The 13,635-nt window shown below is 44.3% G+C and overlaps 4 protein-coding genes across 4 annotated transcripts; 2 read left to right on the forward strand and 2 right to left on the reverse strand.

Moving 5' to 3' along the window:
• Nucleotides 1–325: 325 nt before the first annotated feature.
• On the reverse strand, nucleotides 326–3,308 carry LOC103990055 (thioredoxin-like protein YLS8). The gene is made up of 2 exons (XM_009409119.2): nucleotides 3,130–3,308; nucleotides 326–805 (listed from the first exon to the last, which is right to left on the reverse strand). The coding sequence occupies exons 1-2, from the start codon at nucleotides 3,247–3,249 to the stop codon at nucleotides 497–499; spliced, it is 429 nt and encodes a 142-aa protein (XP_009407394.1). The 5' UTR covers nucleotides 3,250–3,308; the 3' UTR covers nucleotides 326–496.
• A 3,840-nt stretch (nucleotides 3,309–7,148) lies between these two features.
• LOC135610336 (cytochrome P450 86B1-like) lies at nucleotides 7,149–9,103 on the forward strand. Its single transcript, XM_065104722.1, has 2 exons — nucleotides 7,149–8,463; nucleotides 8,534–9,103. Exons 1-2 carry the CDS (start codon nucleotides 7,216–7,218, stop codon nucleotides 8,906–8,908), a joined length of 1,623 nt encoding a protein of 540 aa, XP_064960794.1. The 5' UTR covers nucleotides 7,149–7,215; the 3' UTR covers nucleotides 8,909–9,103.
• A 117-nt stretch (nucleotides 9,104–9,220) lies between these two features.
• Nucleotides 9,221–10,709, reverse strand: LOC135610337 (small ribosomal subunit protein mL103 (rPPR7)-like). The gene has a single exon (XM_065104723.1). The coding sequence runs from the start codon at nucleotides 10,691–10,693 to the stop codon at nucleotides 9,470–9,472; it is 1,224 nt and encodes a 407-aa protein (XP_064960795.1). The 5' UTR covers nucleotides 10,694–10,709; the 3' UTR covers nucleotides 9,221–9,469.
• A 1,015-nt stretch (nucleotides 10,710–11,724) lies between these two features.
• Nucleotides 11,725–12,949, forward strand: LOC135609118 (uncharacterized). The gene has a single exon (XM_065102210.1). It carries the CDS (start codon nucleotides 11,858–11,860, stop codon nucleotides 12,809–12,811), a length of 954 nt encoding a protein of 317 aa, XP_064958282.1. The 5' UTR covers nucleotides 11,725–11,857; the 3' UTR covers nucleotides 12,812–12,949.
• The last annotated feature ends 686 nt before the right edge of the window (nucleotides 12,950–13,635 follow it).

Raw genomic sequence — 13,635 nt, forward strand, 5'->3', positions numbered from 1 at the left:
ATTTGAACTCTCAGAGATTGAATATTGAATATTGATGAACCTTAATCAAATTGATCAAATATTCATTGAACATAAATTTAACCTGTAAATTTAAACTTATAACTTGTGGATGTAATTTGATTTTTTTTTAATTTTTAGAGATATGAGATTATGCTCTCAGTTTATTTCTCTTAATATATGAATGTTCAGAAATCATATATTGAATGAGTCTAAATCAAATTGAGCAGAATTAACATATATCATATTAAATAATAATTCAATCTAAAAACTTCCTTTCAGTTTATCTTTTCACACAAATGAATATTTTCAATGAACAACTTGAATATGAGTTCCAATACAGCATTCATTAAAAAATTATCCTCCAACATCTCAAGTTTTGGAACCAGAATAAATATTCATAATAATTTCGAGGACCAGACATGAGCATTGCAGCATTACCGTCATTGCAACATTACCTTAATGCAATGTTTAGTTACAAGGAAGTAATATATATCCATCAGTAGCGATACTTGGTGGAGTAGTCTTTTGGAGCAATCACCAGACCACGGCCTTTCCTTGCACCCCTGTACACAGTCTCCACGATGTCGATGAATTCCTGCTTATCCTTGAGGGCCCAATTAATCTTGTTGTTGTTCCCTGTCCCGAGATCGATCATAATATGCTTGTTCCTGAAGAAGAACATCACGGTCGAGGGATCATACAGCTCGTACATGGTATTGAAGTCCGGCACCTCGGTGATATCAACCAGGTAGATCACTGCAAAGTTCTTTATGGTTTCTGCAACAGAAGCCAGCACTTCATCCATCTGCAGACAAAAATATCAGATACCCTAAGTTCCATTGGGTGACTACATATGACAGATACATGCATGCCAAGTTTTCAAAATTTTGTATTAATCCCTTTACGTCTAAGTGTTGTGCATGCCCTGAAATCAATTATACACTACCGAGGAACAAAAAGCAAGCCATTAGGTTCTAATTATTTGGAGTTAGCTGCATGCACACTCTATGTATGACAATATCTGTCATTAGATTAAAGAGTATTCAAATATATTTTTATTATTTCTAGTAAAGACTTACTATTTCTGTTTGCATTTCCTCACACCACTAATCCTAATCAACTCACTCTATCTAACCATAACATTCATAAGTTAACTTTGAATATATTCAGTATAAATTGAGCATATATTTATGTTTTAATATATAAAGTCACCAGATATTCCTATATATCTCTGAAACATATGCATGAACACTCCTTTATGTTGTTCTAGGGGTTTTCAGATATAGAGGAAATCATCAACAATTTTGCAAGTAACTCATATTAGAAGATCTATAAAAAAACCTCTTCAATTTGCCGATCAAGAAAATTAAAATATTGTGTTGGCTTCTATCATCAGACCTTGAAGTTGGGATTACTGAACTGGCACATCTCAGCCTCCAGCCAAGCTGGATATGATAGAAGCTACTGATATAGTGCATATTTTAGTTTAAATTAATATTCAGTTAGCTCAGATGTGTTAGGTTTATGACTTAGCCTTTGATTGGATAAACTAGGTTCAGGCATATAAATTTTGTTTTCTATCCTTAAATGGTTCCAGCATGTTCTTTGTCATGGATTTCAGGTATGCCATTAAAAAATCAACTAGATTAAAAATTGAGTCATGCTAGATTATGAGTAGGTATGTGATTGTAGGAGTTCAGTCAGCTACTATTTCAAATAACAAATAATTATGAAGTAAAAAAAAAAAAGATCATGTGATTTCTTCAATGACTACTATTTTATTATTTGTTTTCATAATACACAAGTCCAAGAAGAAGCCAAATTAAGCAACAAAGTTCAGCAGTTTGCCTATCTCTCTTTTTTAAAGAAGCCATTCATCCTTATTAAACCAAGCTAAAATCCAGCTAACCCAAAACAGAGAAAGATAATGGTTACTTGTCTATTGGGACTTCAAGTTTGAGCTATATGCCTACAGAAAATAGAACTCTCTAAGTAATTTTGACATTGGAGGAAGTAATGGCATCTGATTGTCCAGTTAAACTTCACTTTCATATTCTCTTGCCTGTTCTCTCATAAATCCTCTGGCTGCTGATTTATGCTTTTAATATATTCCCAGAAACAATACTCTGTTTTCAATCCAATAAACCCGACTGAGTTGACCTGAACCCTCACTATTCACTTACATCAAGATACCAACGATACATCACTGAGCTACTAAAGAATAAATAATAACTCACACTATTAATCTCTTAGAGTGGAATATGGCACCAACTTAAAGATAATCTCTTCCAAATTGTAGCAATCCAAACTCATCTCGGAATAAGACCCTTTTTTCGGAAGACTGATTAAAAATCCATGGGATTTCACCTGGATTAAGAATAAATTCTTATAATACAATGAATATATTGATGAATCAGAGGGATAATTTTACAGTCATCTTGTGATGCATGAGAATAATGCAAGCAAGATGATGAGAAAGATGATTATTTATTCTCATTCTCGGAATAAGAACCTTTTTTCGGAAGTCTGATTAAAAATCCATGGGATTTCACATGGATTAAGAATAAGTTCTTATAATACAATGAATATATTGATAAAGCAGAGGGATAATTTTACAGTCATCTTGTGATACAAGAGAATAATGCAAACAAGATGATAAGAAAGATGCTTATTTATTCTCATTCATTATATGTGAACGCCAATCTATTCCAATTGAAATCAGCATAAACTCCCCTACGTACAAATCTGAAACTTTGTTTGATCGAAGTCCGTACAATCGAATGTGTCCAAACTCTAATCCCTGACCCAAATCGGTTGCATGTCCAACCACACTGCCAAGCATGGCGGAGATCAGCAGGGAACCGTTCTTGACTGACATTTAGTCAACCAATTATAGAAATCAGGTAAAGACTACTACAACGGCAAACGAATGCTGCTACTTAGGGTTAGTCCAAAACAGAAAAAGAAAATATTGTAACTTCATGTGGATTTCAGAAATATAACGGACGAGTCATACCATTTCGCACGCAAACCCTAATCGATGGCCGATTCCGACCAAGAACAGAAGCGAGAAATAAAAGGGACCCAGATCAAGAGAATCAAGAAAGAGGAGAATAAACACGGGGTTACCTGCATGCAGGTCTCGTCCCAGTCATGGCCGAAGCGGATGACGACCAAGCGCTCCTCCTCCGCCAGGATCGCCTGATCCACCGCCCACCCTGAGTGCAGGTGCGGCAAAAGGTACGACATCTCTCTCGCTCGCTCTCTCTCTCTCTCTCTCTCTCTCTCTCTCTCTCTGCGAAAACGGAACCAAACGAGCAGAGAAAGAAGCATATAAATAAAATAATAATATTTTAAACTTTAGAATCATCTAGAAATGAGGGAGAGCGTGGGCCCACCGAAGCTCCCAGACAATCGCAGCCGTCAGATATATCAATCTTGTCCGAATTAATGGCTATGATCGTCCATTCAATCTCCCAAACGTATCATTCGCTTTCTAGCTAATTGACGCCACCAATTAATTCCTTTCGGGCCGCCAGATAGTCCAACGCTTTGGGGTCCACTTTAAATCCTCCAGTTACAATCCAGATAGTCCGGAGAGCTACGTGTCAATTTCTAATTGGATTTTAATTATCTTTACATATCAAATGCCAGACAAAATAGATAATATATTATTTTTTAAAATAATAATAATAATAATATAGAAGTCCCAAAATTTGCCTCTCTCATCGCCCTTCTCATCAATTCCTCTCCCTCCACCCTCTCAATGTCATAAGAAACTCCTCTCTTTCTACTTCGGAGGATTCTCCCTTATAACATGAGTGTCCTCCCCAATATTCAATAATAATATCATAATCTAAGACTCTCCCTTATCGCCACCATATGTCGATTACCTGCGTAGCTTTCTCCAGCGATGTAGAAGTCATGAGATTTGAACTGTGGGAACCTCTTGAACCAGTTGAGAAGAAATATGTAGGAGTCCTCAGCTACAAACAGTTGCATCGGACAAGAAGTTGATCTGAACATTTCATTGCGTAGATCAGAGGTCGTATTAGTGTAAGAAAACCCCACGCCAACTGGGGACTCGAGGAATAGCAAATTGGCCTCCGCAATTAAGATTTGATGTTCTTAGGTTCCATTTTATGAGTGTCAGTGAAGAAGAAGCATTTGCCTTTGTCATGAATGCTCGTTGACTTGTGTATCAGAAAAGGTCCGAGCTCCTCTGCCGTTCCATACCCAATGGAAGAACAACCAGGCCCTGCGACCAGAAAGAATTCCAGGAGAATACAGAACACTGTAACTCCATTACAGAGCAAAGGCATACCTCCATTAATCCAAAGGAGAAGCGGCTTCTTCTTAGGGGCGTGGGTGGCCTCGAAGAACCTGTAGAAGAGCCCCCGACCGTGGCTCTCGTTGACGGGTACGTAGCCGGCGTAGTGGCTGAAGTTGACAGGGGCTGGCCGGGGAGCCGGACCACCCGGTCGGCCTGCTGTTGCTTCGACGCTTTATAGTCCACTTCGTCTGTGTCGGCGAGAGCAAAAGAGCGGCACAAGATGAAGAAGAAAAGGAAGAAAGAAAACGATGAAGTTGCAATGCAGCGAAGAGAACGTTGGAGCGCGAAGAAGACCGAGTGAACTCTATTTGCCGCATGCGATAAGACCGGAGGAAGCAATACATAATTGATGGAAGATCCCGCGACGAGGGGAAGGCACGCAGAAGACGGCAGCACAACAGCAAAGTTGATTCCAATATATGAAAAGTGCATGGAAAGAGACACCCAAATCGATCCGCTCAATAAAGGACTGAAAAAGATCAAAAGACATCTCCTACTATAAAAAAAAAATCATGAATCACTTAAATTATTATAATTTATTCATATTTAAAATAATTTATATATTTATAAAAATATAGCATATAAGTCTCTTGTATCAAGTGTAAGTTAATAAACATTAGAAATTTACTTATGTGACATGTTAACTCATAATAAATTATTTAATATAATAATATATAATTTAAATTTAAAAAAATTTTAAGGTTCATTTTAGCCCCTGTAATTTTGATCATGGATCATTTAAGTTATTATGGTTTACTCATATCTAATATAGTCCGTACATTTTAAAAAATATAGTATATAAGTTTCTCCCGTCAAGTCTGAGTTAACGGATATTATCATTTACTTACATGACATGCTGACTCAAAATAAATTATTAATATAATGACATGTAATTTAAGCTTAAAAAAAAAGTTAAGGTCCATCTTGTCGAGAAAGAGAAAGCGATGGAGGCCGTAGTTACGGAAAAAGGAAAAGAGATAAAAGCAAGAGAGGTCGAAGACGAAGATGAGGGAGAGGTGGTCCACCACATTATAAGCACATCGAGTAGGGGCGTAAGAGAGAACGAAGGGAGAGGCGATAGGGACGAAAATACTCAGGGGGAGGAAGAGGGACAAGAAGACCATTATGTACCTAGCGTTGGACTGGTTGATGCACGTCTACCTGAGGCAAGATCGAAAGCTCTAGAACTCGTTATTAGTGTAAGAGAGGTTAAGTATGTGCAATGCTCTGCTAGGCAAGATACCGAGTGACTCGGTGTTGTTGTTGGTAGTCGCTTCCATGACGACGCCTCATCTCGTCATTGATGAAGGTCTCAGTTTTTTTAAAATTTAAATTACACGTGTTATTATATTAATGATTTATTATGAGTCAATATACCACGTAAATAGATTATAATGTTTGTTAACTCGGACTTGACATGAGGGGCTTATATGTCAAGTTTTAAAAAATGTGAGGATTCTTTTAGATGCAAGAAAACTATAAGAATTTAAGAGATCCATGACCAAAACCATAACGATTAAAATGGATCTTAATTCTAAATAACATACATGTTAAATTTCTATTTTAAAGTTATTTTTTGCGAGGAATTAGATGCAATATGAAATGATTTTTTATAAAATAAAAATATAGTTAATGTTATGACACCACAAATATGATACCAAATTAGTTGGACTCACGCATCATTCTCTCCCATTAATTAAGAAGTTTCATTAGTCGGATTTAGTCCAAATGGTTACGGAAGTTGCTGTGTTTGGGTTATTAAAGTCAACACGTAGAATAAGTTGGTGCAACAAAACCCAAAACTCGACTACAAACTTACACTTTGTGAAATACGATGCATGGAATCCATAAGAAATCGATAACAATGGCTCCGAATTGAAATTCAACTAAAAATAGGAAGTCGATGCCATGCAAACTTCTAAATTATTCTTTTAATCCTCAAAATAATTTTTAACTGTGAAATCATCTTCCAACCCCCACCTCAACTATTTTGGGTGCTATCATTGATTTGGCGCACAAAAGGAAGTGGAGCTAATTCTCATGTTCGTTATCATCCTCCACCTAACTCCAAAGATTTCATAAGCTTCTCCGCATGGGTTCTTCATTAAAACAAAAAGGAAATGGTCTCTATCTGTGATAAAACACAATATGTTGCTTCACATGGCAGTTCAATTGCTGAAACATACAAGAAAGCCCTACTTTTTGACCTTGATGTTGATTCTCCAACCATCAACCAAAAGAAAAGAACAATAATAACTCAAAACAAGTGACAATGGATTGCATACTCTTCTAATCATGGCTAATGGATGCTTTAGGTGAATAAAGTGACGATCTACATGTTGAGAAGAAGATAGTATACATGGTTGCTTAATCATCCAAGTAATTATCCAGTAGCGCAGGATGATCAACTTTGTTCATCATTCCTGAAGCTTTCTTTCTCGGTAGAGCAGCCAGTGTCACTCCTGTGACAGAAACAAGAGAAGAAGGCAGCCAAGGCAGGTGTGTTTGGCGACCATGCATCCTTAAGTCGCACCTAATTTCCACCCTCCACATCAGTCTCATCTCTCCGACCACCCTCACCTACCTCCATCCTCCACACTTGAGACCTCCTTCCCAGCTTCCCTTGCATCATGTACTAACCAAACCCAAGCATAAATCTGCTTAACATGAGACTGGCAAAGCTCCGCATGTTTGGCACTTTCTGCTCACCAAATCAAACAGCTCGTTACATCAAAACGAGACAGATTCTGTAAGAAATCTTCCCCCACCATGCAAAAGTTCTATATTAATGGCCGCTCTCTAACACTCCAACATCAGTTGTTGTCTCTCTCTCTCTCTCTCTCTCTCTCTCTCTCTCTCTCTTTTCTAAGCAGGTGGACACAATGAACTCCTGCAACGATACCACCATGTCGGACAGCCAAAGTGCTTCCTCTGGTATCAGTGGCTTCTTCTCGCTGTTGCCGGAGATCCAAACTTTTGAGCTGTTTCTGGCTGTGTCCATCTTCATAACCATTCACTCACTCAGGCAAGGGAAGCGTCAGGGCCTCGCGGTGTGGCCGGTGGTCGGCATGCTCCCGTCTCTGCTCCTCGGCATCCGCAACGACATGTACGAGTGGGTCACCGGCGTGCTCGAGCGGCAGGGGGGCACGTTCACTTTCCGTGGCCCGTGGTTCACCAACCTCCACTGCGTGGTGACGGCCGACCCCCGCAACCTCGAGCACCTCCTCAAGACCAAGTTCTCCAGCTTCCCCAAGGGCGAGTACTTCCGCGGCACCGTGCGCGACTTCCTCGGCGACGGCATCTTCAGCGCCGACGACGAGACCTGGCGAAAGCAGCGCAAGACGGCGAGCCTGGAGTTCCACTCCGCCGAGTTCCGGGCCATGACCGCCCGGTCCCTCGTCGAGCTCGTCCACTCGAGGCTGCTCCCGGTGCTCGAGGCAGCACACGACGGCCGCGCGCAGATCGACCTCCAGGACGTGCTCCTGAGGCTCACGTTCGACAACGTGTGCATGATCGCCTTCGGAATCGACCCGGGCTGCCTCCGTCCGGGCCAGCCGGAGATTCCGTTCGCCAAAGCCTTCGAGGACGCGACGGAGGCCACCATCATACGCTTCATCACGCCCACCGCCATCTGGAAAGCACTGCGCTACCTCGACCTCGGGAGCGAGAGATGGCTCAGGCGGTCGCTGAAGCGGGTCGACGAGTTCGCCTACGACGTCATAAGAACAAGGAAGAAGGAGCTATCGTTGGAGTCTGGCGACAAGAACAGTACGGCGAGAACCGACCTCCTGACCGTGTTCACTAGGCTCAAAGACGAGGACGGGAAAGGCTTCTCCGACAAGTTTCTGAGAGACGTCTGCGTCAACTTCATACTCGCCGGCCGCGACACCTCGTCGGTGGCGTTGGCCTGGTTCTTCTATCTTCTCGACAAACACCCGGAAGTAGAGGAGAAGATTCTTGGGGAAATCAACACGATAGTGAAGGAAAGAGGATCAAGAAATGACGGCGAGGGAGCAGAGGGCGAAGAGCTAGTGTTCAGGCCAGAGGAGGTGAAGACGATGGAGTATCTGCAAGCGGCGCTGTCAGAAGCTCTCAGACTGTATCCTTCGGTGCCAGTGGACCACAAGGAGGTACGAAATGCAGATCAATTTGGCTCTTCGGTTTCTTCTCTCGCCTCATGATTCGATTGCGATCCCTCAGGTTGTGGAGGACGAAGTGTTCCCAGATGGCACGGCACTGAAGAAGGGAACCAAGGTCGTGTACGCCATCTTCTCCATGGGAAGGATGGAAAGCATATGGGGGAAGGACTGCAGGGACTACAAACCAGAGAGGTGGCTAAAGGACGGCCGCTTCATGAGCGAGTCCGCGTACAAGTTCACGGCCTTCAACGGCGGTCCGAGGCTGTGCCTGGGGAAGGACTTCGCGTACTACCAGATGAAGTTTGTGGCAGCTTCCATCCTCCGCCGCTACCATGTGAGGGTTGCAGAGGGCCACCCGGTGGCGCCCAAGATGGCGCTGACCATGTACATGAAGTATGGATTGAAGGTCACACTCTGCAGAAGGGACGAGATGTGAGCCCTGAGAAGAAGTAGCGACAAGGAACCCCCAAGGTTTTCATGGATCATAATAATAAACGTTGTCTAAAGCAGTAGTAGCGGAAGACGGTATGTTTCTTTATATTAGATTTTTCTTTGTTTTGTATTATGCATGGGAGAGTTGAGTGATGTATTATTAAGGTCATATACTTGATATAATCGAGTGTTTCATTTCCATCACCAATAAATAGATACTTTGGTATCTATTTAGCAAGTATCAAAAAAGAACAAAAAAAGAACAAATAATAATAATGATGATGATGATGATGATGACCAAAAAAGAATCGACAAGTATCCAACAGTATTCCGATCATATTATTCCACTGAACTACGTTGACCTGCAAAAACATCGACAATTCAGCCCTCGTTAGAGACAGCCTCGCCTTGTGTGGTGGTAAGTTCATCAACAAAATTCCGCACCTCTTTCATCAGTTTCTTGTTCGTTCTAGCGATCCAAACTTCAGTAGCTAATTCTATCTGAAACCCATCATCAACCCAATCTCTTTGGTGCCATCTGCATAGCGAGAACATATATACAACTTCAGAAGACCTCAAGTTGGTCCCATACTTGCTCATCTGCACTCAAACCAAGCTCCTTCTCCACCTTGTTCCACCCACCAACTAGATTCTCTGGGAACCGCTTCTTCACCTTATCAACCACTGCCTTTGCCTCTTCCAGCTTCGTTCCCTTTACCAATCCCTCCACTAGAAGCTTCATTGTGCGAAAACCTGGAACCTTATTCGACTTCAAGCTATCCTCGAACACCTCCAGCCCCGTGTCGACATCACCATTCTCACACAATCGAGACAGATAAATCTTGAACATAGTTGCGTTCGGCCTGCAACCCTTCTCCCTGAGTCCTCTATATACCGCTTTGGCCTCTTCAAACTGGCCCGCATTGCAATGACATGTGAGAAGATAAGTGTAGGTGATCGTATCAGGCTTAATTCCCGCAGCTTCGATCTCCCCGATCAGCTCAAGAACATCCTCCGGCTTTCCCTGTCCAGCCCGATGCATAACCCTCACATTGTAAGCTGTAAGATCGGGCGCACACCCATTCCCAACCATCTCCTTCCACAGCGCCTCAGCCTCATCCGACTTCCCTTTCTTGTAAAGGGAATCGAGGAGCGTGGTGTAGATCACGGTGGTCGGCTCCAGATGCTTTACAGTCACCATCTCTTTCAAGGTCTCGATGGCTTTGTCGGTCTTGCCGGTGAGGCAAAGAGCCTTGACGAGGACGCCGTAGGAGACAACATCGGGCGTGATGGCGTGCTTCTCAGAGAGCTCAGCGAATAAGCCTGGAACGCGGTTGGGCTTCTTGGCCCGGATGCAGGCGGAGAGGAAAGCGTTGAAGGAGACAAGGGAATGGGGGGCGGAGATAAGGACGGGGACCTCGTCGAAGGTGCGCAGCGCGTGGTCGAGCATGCCGGCCGTGCCATACGAGAGGATGACAGTGGCGACGTAGTGCTCGGTGAGGCCGGCGGCAGCGGACATGCGGTACTCGAGGAGGGCCTCAACGTCAGAGAATCGACGGGATCGGGCGAGGCGGCGGACGGTGAGCTCGAGGGCGTAGCGGGCGGAGGTGGAGTCGGCAACGGAAGATAGGATGGTGACAGCCCGATCGGGGTCGAACTCCTTCTGGAGGCGGGACTTGGCGACGGCGGCTGAGATCCCGGTGCGAGTTGCAGGAGCGGTGGTGGAGAGGCGGCGGGGGAGGCAGCCGAGGAGGGAGAGGTGACGACGCGCGGCGGAGAGATCGCCCATTCTACAACGTGACGGAAGACGGGTTTAGGGTTCTGATCCGGACTTAATGGAAGCCATTTTTGGATCCTTTAGGAGCTTCATAAGCCCAGCCCAGTGGACTGGATAATTTGTCGGCCCATCGAAGGAACGAAAAGATCGAGATCGTTACCTTAAGATTCGGATTTGCGTTGACTTGACCGGTGCCCTCTCGCTCAAGTCAACTCTCTCTTCCGTGTTCATCCATCGTAGAATCTACTAACTCCCCCGCTGGTCCAAGTCAACCGAGAGCTTGCGGATTAACTACCACGTAGTTTTCGTTCGTTCAGCCACTCTGTTGCCAGTGTCTCGGACAACACGAGATCTGGTTGACCGCTTCACCATGTGTTACGTTACCTGCGAAGACCTGCTGCAATGGCAAGCAAACAAAGTCATCGCTGTGCGTCATCAGAGATGCTGTGTGCTGACGCGAAGAACCATTGATACCGTTTCATCAGTAGCAATTATATCGAATAAAGAAAGAAAACGTAACGCATACTTGGTCAAGTACTTAAGGATTAGGTGTCAAACACATCTTAGAGACGCGTTTTAAGCCTTCTTATACAAATCGTATGATTCGATCGAGACAGCCAAGTGAAACGTGATTTCTGCATTGTCTTCGCTGGCGAACGGGTGATGAACCCGTTCGAAGTTGGGCAGCTGTGTCAAACCTACACCCGACGGATCGATTCTTTAATTCGGTCTGGTACGCCCCGACAGTCAGTGGAAATCGCTCGTCCGAGTGGGAACGGGTTGACCCGGTTCAGGACTCGAGATTTCAATATTGTATGACAGTGGTAACCTCATTATCCAGTGGACTCAGCGTTGACTCGACACCAGCGAACAAGATATCCATCCTGATATCCGACGTCGTCCTGGGTACGTATTCACCCCCACGCCTTCTTCTTCCCATTCTCTCCTCCTTTGTCTTCAAAATTACGAAGCTTTGCCATTCTGGTCTGCCTCGTCAATACGAACCATTCAAAGTCGAGGTGGCGACGACGTGGTACTGACGAGTCCCAGAGGGTCGTATCGTGAATAAAGCAATCCGCGGCCACCCATCGTTTTGCCTCGGCCTCCTCCTATAAACTCCACAGCATACCATCCCTTATCCCGAACAAGAATAAGATAGCCTAAGCTGTATACGATATGTTTTCCTTAATTAGGCGTTATGAGTCACTCTTCCCATCGAAGCCGTCGTCACTGAAGCCCTCGGCCTCGTCGGCCACTCGCTCATTGGAGGAAGCCCTCCCCCTCTGCCTTCGCTCCCTCCTCCCGATACCCGGAGACTCCCCGGGAGTCCCCCTGCGTTGGCTCCACCGCGCCGTCCGCATCCTCGCCCTCACTCTCGCCGCCACCGCTGCCCTCGTCTCCGACCGTTCCCTCCCCGGTGGCGTCGATTCCGATGCACTGACTGCCCACCTCGACGCCGGAGTTTCCTTCCTCGACGCCTGCAACGCTGCCTCCGCCGAGATCGCGCAATTGGAGCACCGGCTCCTCCCCCTACGCGTCGCGCTCCGCATCCTTCGCCCTGATGAGGTTGACGGTGACGAGAACGCCCTACGGCGGGCGCGCAGGGCGATCGCGGAGTGGGAGAGCACGCCGAGCGGCGAGATTGGGCGGTCGGCCGGGGAGCTGATCCGGAGAATGGCGCCGGATGAGCCGCCGCGCGGCAGCGCGTCGGCCGTGCGGAGGGTGACGTACGCGGTGGAGTCATTGTCGCGCCTGGTGATGGCGGCCGTGGTGGCGGTGCTCGGCGGCGGAGAGGGCAAGGCGCTGTTGGGCGAGATACGGGTCTCCGGCGAGTGGCCGTGGGCGGAGGCCTTCAACGAGGTGGCGGCGGCGGTGTCTGGGCGACTACGAGTGGCCCTACCCGGCGAGCTGGAGGCGGTGGAGTCGGCGGTGAGGAGGTTGGCGGGCGTGATCGACGACGAAACGGAGGAATTGGGGATGGCAGTCGAGGCGGTTGAGTTAACGACGGAGGAGTTGACGGTGGGTTTGGACGGTTTGACGGACGGCGTTAACGGAGCATTTCACGCCGCGATGGGAACCCGGACTGCCGCGTTGAAGAGCCTACGGTGTCGTCTGCGAGGGTGTTCATAAATCGATACACTCCTACTACATCAGGAATTCAAGGAAGCAATTGGCGCCATCTTCTCGAGGCACAAACAAAACTTACTATTGTGAATTTGTAGTTCAGTTATATGAATAAAATCAATAAATTTGTTGTCTGCTGTTTCATCAATGGAATAATTGTGTATGATTCGGACTAATTATAGGTTATTTTCGTATTTAGTTATTTTTAATATTTTCGATTTTTATATTTATAAAAATAAAATATTTAATTTATTATTTTAATTGTTTTTAAGCATATAAAATTATCGCTTTAATCTTTTTATGGATCATAATATTTCGTTTTCGTAAATATAGTAATCTCAATATAACTTTTAAAATTATAAGAATCGAAATATTAAAAGTAGTTAGTTATAAAAGGTAATATGCAATTAATTCCTATGATTTTTTAAAAGTTGATCATAATAAACAAGCGAGAATCAATGATCAAGATTGCTAGGCGTAGGGTAATCAATCACGAGATGAAGAGGGATGATCAACGGGATGAAGGGGTGATGGAGGGTGGTGACCGATAGGGAGAAAATGATAATTTATGAATAAAAAAATACTCTGCGAATTTTTTTTTAACTTGGGACACTCTACGGAAAAAAAAAAATAAATTAATTTTTTTTTCTTGAGAATTCACCCATAATTTAATCATTGTTTGATTTTTATTCAAAACATTATTGGATGCTTATAGTCTTTAAAAAATCTTATAATTAACAATAATTTTATTAAGAGTACTTCAGCAACCACATGGAAATGGTTAACAGTCGTAAGGGTAAATATGCTATTCATGAACGTTTTTGAGGGTA

Source organism: Musa acuminata, chromosome BXJ2-4 (genome assembly GCF_036884655.1).
Source record: "Musa acuminata AAA Group cultivar baxijiao chromosome BXJ2-4, Cavendish_Baxijiao_AAA, whole genome shotgun sequence".
Classification (NCBI taxonomy): Eukaryota; Viridiplantae; Streptophyta; class Magnoliopsida; order Zingiberales; family Musaceae; genus Musa; species Musa acuminata.

Bases quoted from the DNA above. Each gene is read 5' to 3' on its own strand.
- LOC103990055 (XM_009409119.2), bottom strand. From the start codon at position 3,249: ATGTCGTACCTTTTGCCGCACCTGCACTCAGGGTGGGCGGTGGATCAG. The intron at 806-3,129 runs GTAACCCCGTGT...TTTTGTCTGCAG, and splicing joins GGGACGAGACCTGCATGCAG to ATGGATGAAGTGCTGGCTTC.
- LOC135610336 (XM_065104722.1), top strand. From the start codon at position 7,216: ATGAACTCCTGCAACGATACCACCATGTCGGACAGCCAAAGTGCTTCC. The intron at 8,464-8,533 runs GTACGAAATGCA...GCGATCCCTCAG, and splicing joins TGCCAGTGGACCACAAGGAG to GTTGTGGAGGACGAAGTGTT.
- LOC135610337 (XM_065104723.1), bottom strand. From the start codon at position 10,693: ATGGGCGATCTCTCCGCCGCGCGTCGTCACCTCTCCCTCCTCGGCTGC.
- LOC135609118 (XM_065102210.1), top strand. From the start codon at position 11,858: ATGTTTTCCTTAATTAGGCGTTATGAGTCACTCTTCCCATCGAAGCCG.